A 13,010-nucleotide genomic window follows, 5' to 3' on the forward strand; every position below is an offset into this window, starting at 1 on the left:
TATTGGTTGGAACACAGGACCCCCAATGGAGGAGCTAGAGAAAGTACCCAAGGAGCTGTAGGGGGCTACAACCCTGTAGGGGCAACAACAATATGAACTAACCAGTACCCCCTGAGCTCCTGTCTCTAGCTGCATATGTAGCAGAAGATGGCCTAATCGACCATCATTGGGAAGAGAGTTCCCTTGGTCTTGTAAACTTTATATGACCCAGCACAGGGGAAGGCCAGGGCCAAGTAGTGTGAGTGGGTGGGTAGGGGAGCAGGGGCGGGAGTGGGGGATATAGGGAACTTTCGGGATAGCATTTGAAATGTAAATAAAGAAAATAAAAAAAAATAGCATTTTACAAAATTGAAAATGAAATACCTAAAGAAAGTAAATTTAGCCCTTCCTCCCATTTTTAGATGATGATATGAATCCAGAAAATGGTACAGAAATGATAATCTTTCTTATTTAAGATAGTTAGCCTATCCAAATAAAGTCATCATTGGAAGCAACACAGTGTGTTATCATTAATAAACTGAAACAAAGTACTGGCTATTCTGTGTGTCCTGAACCTGACTTTCTGCTGCATACTTAAAAAGACTGCTCATCAGGACCCTTCGGTCAGAGGCTCTGAGACTAGCCTGCCTAAGTTCAAATGTCACTCCCTGATTAACTACTATGCAACCTTTAACTAGTTACACAGCACTTCTTTATCCAGTTTGAAAATGGGGTTACGGGCTGGCGAGATGGCTCAGTGGGTAAGAGCACTGACTGCTCTTCTGAAGGTCCTGAGTTCAAATCCCAGCAACCACATGGTGGCTCACAACCACCAGTAATGAGATCTGACGCCCTCTTCTGGTGCATCTGAAGTCAGCTACAGTGTACTTGTGTATAATAATAAATAAATCTTAAAAAAAAAAAAAATGGGGTTACATTAGAGCCATTCCACAGGGTTTGAAATGTATGTATGGCAATGTGTGCCAAGCGCCAGACTAGTTCTCCAAAATGTTAAGAAGTTCGAATTTGCTGAACTCAATCTACTAATGACTTTCTTTGCTGAACTCAATCTACTAATGACTTTCTTTGATCAGTTTCTACCTACTCTCAAGGTCTCTTTTTCCTTTTCTCTTTCTTTTGAGGCAATATCTCACAAAGTCACTATTGCTGGCCTCAACTTTATATAGAGCAGGCTAACCTTGAACTCAAGAGATCAGCCTTCTGCTGCTCCAGTGTTGGGATTTAAGGTGTGTGCCACCTTACCCAGTCTAAGCTTCAAGGTCATTTCCAAAAACCATTATATCACCACTGGGCTAGAGGGTGGCTCTACTCATGGGAGAATTAACACCCAGCAGTTTTCACCCATAGACCTGGACATCTATAATACATAGCTCCACAGACAGCTTGAGATGTAATATATTTTTTCAAAGAACAAAAAGCATGGAGTTTTTTTGTTTGTTTTTCCTTTTTCTTTTTGTATTAATAAGGCTATGTGAGTAACATACTTAATTCAAAATAAAACATTCTTGACTACAAGGATTGAAAACATCTGAGACTTGTAGCCTCCTGTTTCTAACAGTTTAAGGTTCTTTGTATTAAATGATGTTTAAGAAAGTATACTCGAATTTTAGAAGATATTTCAAGAGTAATTTTAAAAACACATGGGAGACTTATATAATGACAAAAGTTGTTTTTTGAAACACCCAGTTCTCTGAGGAATTCAAATAATTTATCTCTAGAAACCGAAGATCAGAATGGAATCCTTTAATTTTGTGGGTGTAGGAGCAAGGCCCTGGGTGGTCAAAGCTAATAACAACAACAAAATCAAAGCAAACCAAATCAAACTAAAACAACACTGACAAAAAACAAAAAACAAACAAACAAAAACACCGCCCCCAAAACAAAACAAAAAAACCAACAAACCCCCAAAGCCTGTATTAATTTTTATACCCAACTTCATTCTTTGGGAGTGTTTTTAGAATTAAGCTCTAGAATTACCTGTCTGTGGGCGGCTTCTTCCTCATCAATCTGCAGACCTTACCTTCCTATCTTTAATTAGCTCTTTAAATCAAACTCTTCCCTCTGGTAACTTCTCGTGTTCTAATTTTACTCTCTGCTCCACCACTTACACTCTGCCTTTCACCTGATGCTACATAGTAAGTGACACTTTAGGATTTTGTCCACAGGTCTACAAGGAAACTCAAAGCAGGTGGTAAGTACTCTGAGAGAGGACAGATTAAGTAGTGATGCGGGACACAGTCAGAGCCTCAGAGCTGTTCTTACTCTCTCATTGATAATATGACCTCAGTTGTTCTTTCTTCAGGTATGGCACTTGGCTGGGCCTTGAATTAGGGTGATTGCTAGACTAAACTATTAAGTGTATCTCTTTTTTTTTTTTTTTTTTTTTATTATTATTATTTTCTTTATTTACATTTCAAATGCTATCCCGAAAGTTTCCCATACCCCTCCCCCCACCTGTGTATCAAGAGAAATGTAAAGGAGCCATTTAAAATATGAGCCACAAATTTTCAAGAATAATTCATTTGAAAAGTACACAGAACAGTTGGGGACAGAGTGGTAAGACATGTTCTGTCGTTAAGTTTTATGACATTGTACCACTTCTTTGCTACAGAAGAGCACCAGCACACCTGGCTACCACTTCCCCATGTGAGCCCTGAGAGCTGAGCCATGAATGTCTCATATGTCCCATGGGACAACTGCTATCTTCTTTTGACACTTCACAATATTTTGTAAATGATTCTAATGCTCTTCGATTTCTATAAATAAACTCACACAAGACTTTGTCATAGCTGCCAGTTTAAATTAATATCGTGTAGGGGAAGTGTATAGACTATTGGAGAGTGGACTATCATTAAAAATATAAGAACTGTGCAAGATAGCACTTGCTAAGAAAATTACTGGGCTGATCCAACTATTAAGCACATTTTCATAACACAATTAGCATACATTGTACAAGAGAAATAGGGAAAAAGCAATGTTACGTGGATATAGAATTTTGTCATACTTCATTTTTTGTGAGTCTGTACAATTAGTTACTACATTTTCACAATTAATAAAAGGTAACAAGGAAGTCCTAATTCTACATTGGCTTTTCAAGTTGTCACATGCTCACCAACAGCTTGCACTGCTGTTCATGTAACTCTCCTGGAACAAACCTTATTGATGAACAATAACCCGTTAAATCTGACTGTTGTTTACATTCCACAAAAGCAATAGCTAGACCCTCTTCTGTCAATTCAAATCTGCTTTAGTCATGAGGATCAAAAGATGTTTGCTTCAAGCTAATTACAAGCTTAGCTTCATTCTTCTGTTATAAACACAGATACAATGGAAGATGTCATTTACAGAAACATGAACAAATTGTCAGACTTACTTCAAGGGCTGAGATGTCATTTACCTATGACAATGTAACCAGAGTCAGGGACCGTTCTTTAATTGTTCTGAATTATAAATTATAATACGAGCCGTATAAAGGCACACAATTTTCTCACAGCCTGTTACATGACACGCGTATGTGTGTATGCTTTCATATAAAACCAAGTTGCTACACAGAAACTCAATTCCCACGACTCTTTTGTCTTGAAATTTTGTACACAGTACTGAATGTCTGAATTTTCCGCTCTCAGAAGAAAGCACTTCAACTCTGAAATGCCGCTAAGTTTTACGGGCATCCTGGCACATTCCTGGATGTCTACAGTAAAAGCAAAGCTGTCTCACTTTTTTATTTTTCCCCGAATGGATAAAGTTGCTGCTTGTGTTTATGTCTGCCATCTCTAATGTCTTGGGTGAAAGAAAGAGCCTTAGACACTGAGGGTTAACGTCACCTTTGGAGACCCACACCGACACTCACCTTGCGATAAAACTGATATACACCCAGGAGAAGGAGAAAAAGAGCCAAGTCAACCCAAACGCACTACCTGTAGCTCCCTTAAAAGAAGGTCAGGGTGTGGGGGGCTCTGGGAGAAAGAAGAGCTAAGGGTGCGATCACAAAAGGACCATATTTGGGGCTAAGCGTTCCAGACCGTGGCAGCCCTCCTCGCTCTAGTAAGAAGGGGGATCACGGGGACCGCGCTGCCCGCCTTCCCTCTCTCCAGTGAGCCCCGGTGCTTGGCCCTCACCCCCCGAGCCTTCGTGGGGGAGGGGACAGAGAAGGAGGCGGCCGGTCCCCGCCGTCGCTGCAAGGCCCGGCCCGTGGCTCGCGCGCGGCCTTGGGGGGGGTGGGGGGGGGACTCCGGCCCAGGGCTATGCACTGCGCGGCGGCCCATCCGGCGGGAACCCAGCCAGGGCCTTCGACTCGACTCACCGCTCTCCACTTCGCTGCCTTTCTTGGCGATCGCAGTGTTCCCCATGACCCGGGAGTCCGCAAGCAGGGATGACGGAGGGGAGGGGACCGGGGCCGTCCCGCCGCCCGCCCCGCAGTCGGCAGTGACTCCCGCTTTGGCCGGGGGGCTCCCACAGACCCTGGAGCGCGGCGTCCGGGTGCACGGAGGGGCTGAGTGTCCCGGAGAGATGCTGAGGGCTCTCCGGCAGAGACCGGGACGGCGGCGGCGGTGGCGGCGGCGGCGGCGGCGCGCGGACACTCCCCCTTCCCGAGCCCGCCCTCCAGGCGCGTCCCCGACCCCGCGCGTCCCCGGGAGCCGCACACCCAGCCTGCGACCTCCGCCTCTTTCCGGGCGGGCGCGCCGGAAGTGACGCGATCGAGCCCCCCGGCGGCCGGGAGCCCCCGTCCGTGCTGGCCTGAAGCGGTAACTTTTGGCTCTCCCGGGTGACTGCTGGGCTTGGCCGCGGAGGCTAAAGCTCGAGGTAGCGAGGGACGTGGGAACCGTTAGCTTGGAAGCACCCCAGATCCTCCCTCGGCCTGGCATCCGGTGCCCCAGAGCCGGGCGGGGGGCACAGTGCCCGGGCTCGGCCTGCTCCCGCATCCGTGGGGCGCGCGTTCCGTACGCCACCGTGGCTCTCCCTCGAGCTTGCTGCGTGGCCTGAGGGACGTGCGAGCGCCCCTCCGCGTCCCGCCGACCCTGCTGACCCTTAGGTCAGCGTTGGCCAGGAATGTCTTGGCTCTGCTCTCAGCGGTCATTGGAACTCCTTCCCTTCGCCCTTCTAGGTATTCTCCCAACGTACCTAGTCAATCACCAACTTTCTTGACAGGTTATCCCTTCCCGCATTCCTTCTTCGTGGTCTCACCTGATTGCCCTCACAAATTGTGTCAGACTTTCTAAGGAGAGACATGGGAATGTGTTGCCTGTTTTACACAAGTACGTTATGTGCATCATCACAGTCACCAATTTCAAGTGTAGATTTCAAAATAAACGCATTCCCAGTTGATTGTTGCGCTTCTATGCATCTGAGAGTACTTGAGTTTTCCGTGAGGTTATTAGCTAGTAATCACCTAGCCCTCTGGTAGTTTTTGTTCTGTATTCTTTTGAGCTTTTGCTATCTTTAAAAAAAAAAAAAACAACAACAACACTCCAAATTTAGAACAGAAAGATTAACTTCTGGAAGGGCAGACCATGTAAATTTATTTTGTGTCTGCAGCACAAACCACAGTTGGCACATAATGAATGGGTGGTTGTTGGCTAGAACGTAAGCTAAGGAGATTCCCCAGAACATTTTAAAAGTTTTGTTATTGGGGGAAAAAAGCAGAGGTGACTGGAAGATTCTAAACAAATTCATACTTCTATTTCTCATTGGCAATTATGTTAAATTACCAAGCATGTACACCAAGTATACTGCGTTCTAAGTGTTGTACAAATAGTAACTAGTTTCTTCATAAAGTCCCTATGCAAATTTGGCAAGACTATCATTGTTTTACTTAAGATCCACAGAGACATTAAAGGACTTATCCGAAGTTGCATAGCCATTACCTAATTAGAAGAATTTGAAATGAAGAAGGTAAAGTCATACCATCTCGAAAAGTGCCAGAATGGTATATTTATTATTTTGATTTAAAAGCAATTGAAAAATTGTAACTTCAGAATAGACCATTGGTGCTCTTTCATTTCAACCAGTCATATTGTGTGGGGAAGATGTCCTTTACATACCAAGATCAGAAAAGAACCTTAATCACCAGATACTATTAATCAGGGATACCACGAACTGGAAAAAACTGACAGCTCTCGAACATACCCCTACATACATATCTCTTCAGACCATGCCAGGAGCTTAGTGCACTATCATAGACATATATACATATATATATGTATATATGTCTGCTTAGTCCTTTCTAAATGTGTTATTTATCCAAAGAAGTATGAAATACTGTATCAGTCACTTCTTCAGATTTTACTATTTGTGAAGATCTTCATGTGCTTATAAAATTAATAATTTACCTGTTTTTCTGGCTAATCAGCTCTGGCATTTTGGGTTTCTAGATCCAACCGAAGAACCCACACAAAAACTGAAGTGGGATAGTGTGGTAGTTTGAATAGGCATCACATCCATAGACTCATGTGTTTGAATGCTTGGCCGTAGGGAGTGGCTCTATTAGGAAGTGGAGCCTTGGAGGAAGTGTGGCCTTGTGGGGGTGGGCTTTGAGGTTTCCTATGCTCAAGCTAAGGTCAGTGGCACAGTTCCTCCTTGCTGCCTGTGAATCAAGTTGTCGAGCTCTCAGCTCCATCACCTTTTCTGCCTGCATGCTGCCATGCTTCCCACCACGATGATAATGTACGAAACCTCTAAAACTGTAAGCCAGCCCCAATTAAATGTTTTCATTTATAAGAGTTGCCTTGGTCGTGGTGGCTCTTCACAGTAATAAAACCCTAATAAAAACAGATAGAAGTGTTCTATCTCTCTTATAAGCAGCTGAGCTCCAAGTATGAGCTCCATCTTCATGTGGGTCCCCCAACGACTGGAAAGGGGGCTGTCCCTAAAGCTATTGCCTGTTTGTGGATCCTGTTTCCCTAACTGGAATGCCTTGTCTGACATCAGTGGGAAAGGATACACCTGACCCTACAGAGACTTGATGTGCCAGGGTTTGGGGGGGGGAGTAGTATACTGGGGGGGGGCTCACCCTCTGAGAGGTGATGGGGAGGTCATGGGTAGAGGGACTGTGTGAGAGGAGACTGGGATGGGGGACCAATCAGGATGTAAAATGAATAAATTAATGGGAAAGGGTGTGTCTTTTGTTCCTACTGTAAGACATCTGTGTTGAGGTAAGTTGTATCCCCTCCATATGAAATCTCACTCAGTTGGAAAGATAGACAATTAGTTTACTCCTTGAGAATGTTGGGTATATTGTTTACTAAGTTTCCATTAAATACAAATAGAATGCCAATAATGACGAAGCACAATGGCCCATACCGATAATCCCAGACTAAGGAAGCAGAGACAGGTGGATCTCTGAGTTCAGGGTCAGCCTTGTCTACATAGTGAGCACCAGGGTAGCCAGGGCTACACAGACTCTGTCTCAAAGAGAGACAGGGGTGTGAGGGAGGAGAAAAGAAAACAAGGAGACCACAGGATGTGAGGTTTTGTGTCAGCACCCAGTGATACCACACCCTTTTCCAGTTTTAGCTTTGTGAGTTTTGTCTATGTTAAAAGTCTACTAACAAACCACATCCACTCCAAATGTTATCAACTTTGTGTGGGAAGGACCTTCTTAGACCCCTTAGAATCCTGCTGCCTCCCTAACAGTGACTTTTAATATGTACACAGACCTGAAGAGTATCTTAAATGATAAAAGTGTATATGATTTTTCTCTTCCCTTAACATTATTTTCAATCAGTAGTCTCTAGTAAGAGAGAAGCGTTCATTTATTATTTATTTGGAAAAGAGGCCATTGGCACCTCTTAGAAACCTTGGATCTTAAGAGATGGCTCATCGGGTAAAGCTCTTACTTGGCAAGCGTGAGGACCAGGTTAATGTTTCTATAGCCTGCTTATAAGACTGTGGATGCTAGCTACCAGGGAAGGAAGATGAGATGGAATCCTGAGAGCAAGCTCACTAGCCAGGCTAGGTTAGGCAGAGGGTAGAAACTAAGAACTCTAGGTTCATCAAGTCACGCTGCCTCATAGAAGAGCGGAAATGATGGAGGGAGACTCCTAACATCAGTGTGGTGCCTGCACATGCTAACACATGTGTGCATCCACACACAGGTGTGTCCACGTTATGTGAACATGCATGCACACATGCATAAAAAGAAGTTATGTACACCCTCACGACATCCTGATGATAAGTAATTTTTTTAAAAAGTCATCTCTTTTTTTCTCTGTCCATTTTAAGAGGAAAGTAAATCATTTGTTTATAATATAGAGAACATGACCAGCAATTTTGAATTTCTTATCCTTTTAATGCTATCATTATTGTTTGTTTATACTGCTCATTTAAGTAATTATTAGGTGTCCTCCCTATTATTAGAGACCCATGATTGAAAATAATGTTCAAAGACAGCACCAAGTTATGCCTAGTTACTTTTGTCATTCATGCTGGTCACTAGACACATATGCAGGTATATCCGGCAGTGGGAGTGTTCTAGGTAATTATGCTTTACAAGTACAGTATGGTTATTGATTAGTTAATGTTAATGATCACTTATAATTGTATACATGTCACTTTTGAGTGTTAGAAAAGCATTCTCAATCAGAAATCAGTACACAGTACGATCTAAAAGACTATCACAGAATCAGATTTTTCTGAATTGTAAAAATGGCAAAAATCTTTAGCTGTCCAGCTGTTCTGGAATGGTTGAATGGAACACTGACCGCTTTTGACCACCATTTACTTTGCTACACCATAAGCAAGCATGGGGTAAGCCTGTACTTCATCTTTCTACAGGCTGTCACAGCAAGAAGCAGGTCGGACAGAGAAAGATGGTCCTTCCATATCATACTCACTAGCCTGTGATCATGCAGGGCTGTGTAGACACGAAAACCAGCATGAACTGCTTTAGAAATTGATTTTGTTATTGTTGTTGTTGTAAAAACATTCTTGTCATTTTTATCTGATCATCACAACAATACCTAACAAAGAAGAGAGCTTACATGTAGAATACATATATAATGCAGTACATATTACTTGCATTTTTTCAAATAAATAGATATCAAAAAGGAGTAAGTCACTCGGCCAGAGTTCTTCCAAGTGGTAAGTGTGATGACAGTAGCTCATATTTCATCGTTATAGGAAACAGCTACGAACCTGAATCAGTGAGGCTTTGCTGTCTGTCCCCAGTTCCCATCAACTCAGGAGTGAGAAAAATTTACATAGTAAATACACATTCATATTCTTGTTTTTTCTTATAATTCCACTTTTATATTATTTACTTGGTTGCTAAGAATTTCCAAAGTAAAGCACCCTCCAACATCACGCACAGGCATGAAAGCACTTAGGTTTTTTTGTTTTGTTTTATTTTTTTCTTTTACCAGGCCAAATAAACAAATTGATTGTTCTGTTTATGGCCAAGTTATTTTGATTTTATATCGTATCACATAAATATAAACAGGGACTTATTTTGCCATCATAGGATTGTAGTTAGCATGAATACTTAGTTCACATAATCTTTCTTTGTGGTGTAGTTATGCCATGAACCAAATTTAATATCAGGTAAAAGGCATAATAATGTTTCCCAAATGAAGATGTCATTTTATAATAAATTAGAAACATAAAAATTGCTCAAATAATTCTAGAACATTATAAAGTATTATTGTCAGGCAGAATTAGACTACCATTGTTCAAGATTAACTTGTTACCCAAGGTTTATTATTCATCTTTTATAAGAAAGGAAGTTAGCATATCTGACTGTGGTTAAGTAACTTGCTCAGAGAAAAAAGGAAACAATCGTTAAAGTCTAAATGGAATTATGGCCTGTCCTTTTTGCAGAGGGACTGGAACAGAAACTCAGAATGTTGGTAAAAAGCAAAAACAAAAGCAAACAAACAAAACATAGGGAGATGTAACAATATATTTGCCATTTCCTGTATGTAAGATGCTCAGAGAAGATTTATGTGTGATCCAGATGTTCTGATTTTACTTGTGTATTTACAAAAAGAATACATAAGCCTTTGGAGTATGGGTGTTGGGTTGTGTATATTTTGACTCATCGATAGAACAAACGTAACACCCAAATCTGTAAAGCTTTTGCTGCTCTGTGAAATCACCAGATTTAACACAGCAAGACCTTTCACGATCTGTCAGTTTTTCTATTTGGAACCTTTTGCCAAAGTCAAAGGGGAAGACTGGCCTGCTCTATGAACTTAGAATTGTATTCATATTATTAGGTGACAATCCATAGAGTTTGGTATAGTACGGTAGGAAGAATTGAAGCTTTGGCAGTAGAAAAATCTGAGTATAAGATATCATTCTACTACTCTCTGTGATTTCCATAAACATTAATTTCTCTTGGCAATATATATGAAGTTATATAGTTAAATACAAAAAGCACTCAGGATAACTTTGATTTTAAATAATGAACAAGAGTGATTAAAAATGAAGCGCTATAAAACAGGGAAGAAGGAGGAAGAAGAGCAGGGAAGAAGAGGAAGAGGAGGAGGAAGAGAAAGAGGAGAAGGAGGAGAAGAAAAAGAGGAGGAGGAGGGGGAAGAAGAAGAAGAAAAAGAAGAAGAAGAAGAAGAAGAAGAAGAAGAAGAAGAAGAAGAAGGAGGAGGAGGAGGAGGAGGAGGAGGAGGAGGAGTCAGAAAAGGGGCCAGTGTAGTTCACAGTCAGAAATTCAAAGGAGACCTGGAGAAACTCATGGAAGTGGCCCCTACAGAGCCGTTCACTGGAAGGCTAAGAAGCTGCCAACACTAAAGACCTGGCATCTCCAAAGAACTGCAGGAGTTGGTGTTTTCTCTTGATTTAGCCAAGAGAATCAAACAGAGACAGAACAACCATTCATCCCCACCCTTTTCAGTCTTATTTCTTTACTACAATTCAGTGTATAAGGAGGAAATTCTATTGGCCTATGTTGGCCGAACATTTTGTGTTTACCCAGAAGAAGGCAACTAGTTGGCAGTCTCACGAGACTCATTTGCAGGGGAGCAGGATTACCTGAAAGATTGGAATGAAACTGAACAGTGCAAAGTCTGCTGTGTGAGCAGCATCAACGGAGCATCAGTCTCTTAGTGTGACTGCCGTGGAGTGCTCCTCCCTCCTCCGAATGAGCTTGACTTTATCATAATTTTGTCTTTGGGGGAGTTGTTTTTTTTTTTTAAGTTATAGATATAAGTCTCATGCTGTTACCTATACGAAGATGATGATAATGTGCTCCCTAGAATATGTCTGTAATTATTGTATCTTCAGTGACAGGGAAATTAAGATATCTAGTTAGTATTATAAAAATAGGACATTATCTTGGAGTATTTTTGTAGGCACAGTGTAATCACAAAGTTCATTCACAGTTGGTCAGGGAGGCAGAAGAACACACTGGATGATGTTATGTGAGAAAGACTGGGCATCTCTTCTGGCTTTCAGGATGGAAGAAGGCAAGAGCCGCAGATGGGAGAGGCCTGTAGAAGCTGCGAAAAGCAAGGGAATGTCTCACCCCTGGAGATACTCATCCAGTCATGGAGATGTGGTGATGTATAACAAGGAGATCTGGGTCAAAGTTCTGACCAACAAACTACGTATTGCTTTTGAATTGCTTTAGTAGCTTATGATAATTTATTGTATTTAATAAATTTAAAATAGATTCAACAGAAAGTTAGGATAAGTGATTTGCTAGTTTCCCTGGATATAGGATTCCAAGCCAGTGGTCAGTGACCTTCACAGCATTGTTGGACACACTAGAAATTCTTGTATTTAGGATTCAAACAGGATAAAGAGTGGTAGTAACTCTGTTTTAAGTTGTTCTGATAGATAATTCTTTAGGTTGCAATTAATGAAAATGAAGTTAAATATGCTTCCTTGGTTTCTGACCTGAAAGCCCAAGTGGTTATTTAGGTAAAGTCTTCAGAATATGGCATGACCATTATAAAAATAAATGTAGTTTTCCTTTTTTTTTTTACTTTGAAATTGACAATTACTTTAGTATTAATTTGCAAATAATTGACTTTATACTGCATGCTATGAGAAACCACAATTATTTTGTTGGAAATGACAAGCTGTCCTAAATAAGGGATTATTTCATGAGCACCTATGCAAGTTTCAGGGCCAGAGGGAGCTAAATCCATGTCTAAGGAGGAGGGAACAAAAGAATTAGCAAGATGTGCGGAGTCTGAAATTATGTGGGGTGACAAGAGCCAGTGCAGACAATACAGATCTAGCATAGGATGCAGAGTTGTTTCCAAGGCAGCACTGAAGCTCGCCCACAGTTCTTCAGAGTAAGTTCTCCCACAGCATCCTTGTCTTTGAGGAACAAGATGATAAACGTGATCATGTAGCCTCTGACCTGAAAGAATGGCAGAGAAAGAATCATAAGCTGCCAACAACAGAAATTTCCACAGTGCCTGGGGAATCTGTGAAAAAAAGGTCAAAACCTTATATACAATCAGGAAGCTTTGATTTGCTAGCTATTTTACAGAAAGTTAAATACCTGGTACGCAGCTGACTTCTTGTCTACAAAATCACTAGCATCGCTATCAAACCGTAGCTTGAGATCGAGTGCAGCCCTTCTCTACTGCAGCGGATTCAGAACAATCCACCTTTTGATACAGTGTAACCTGGAGCCCAGCTTAGTGGTGCGGCCCTTTAAACTTAGTATGTAGGAGACAAAGGCAGGAGGATCTCTGTGAGTTGGAGGCTGACCTGGCCTGTGCAGCAAATTTTAAGACAGCCAGAGCTACAAAGAAAGACCCTGTCTCAAAGGGCGAGAAGGAGGACCTGGAGAGAAACAAAAGTGTATGGTCTCTGTGTGCACTTTAATGTTTATGTATTCAGTGTGACTTTATGTTCATTTTAATGAAATAGCACCACACAGCCTACTAAGTGCCTAGATCAGCAATCTTAACACATGGTTATCAGTAAACCCTTGCGGGTACTGCAGTTTGTAGTGGGTTTAAGGGTTTATTGACTATTTATCTAGTATATTTTTAATCCTCTCTCTCTCTCTCTCTCTCTCTCTCTCTCTCTCTCTCTCTCTC

The 13,010-nt window shown here is 41.8% G+C and overlaps 1 protein-coding gene across 1 annotated transcript in view; it reads right to left on the reverse strand.

Annotated features, from left to right (window-relative positions):
• Prkacb (protein kinase cAMP-activated catalytic subunit beta) overlaps positions 1 to 4,587 on the reverse strand; it is an 86,106-nt gene extending 81,519 nt beyond the window's left edge. Inside the window, exon 1 of the mRNA XM_021197075.2 lies at positions 4,304 to 4,587. Coding sequence (XP_021052734.1) covers positions 4,304 to 4,349 — 46 coding nt within the window. The 5' untranslated portion in view covers positions 4,350 to 4,587. The remainder of the gene's footprint in view (positions 1 to 4,303) is intronic.
• Between the last annotated feature and the right edge of the window lie 8,423 nt (positions 4,588 to 13,010).

The sequence above is a fragment of the Mus pahari genome, chromosome 4 (assembly GCF_900095145.1).
Source record: "Mus pahari chromosome 4, PAHARI_EIJ_v1.1, whole genome shotgun sequence".
Taxonomy (NCBI): Eukaryota; Metazoa; Chordata; class Mammalia; order Rodentia; family Muridae; genus Mus; species Mus pahari.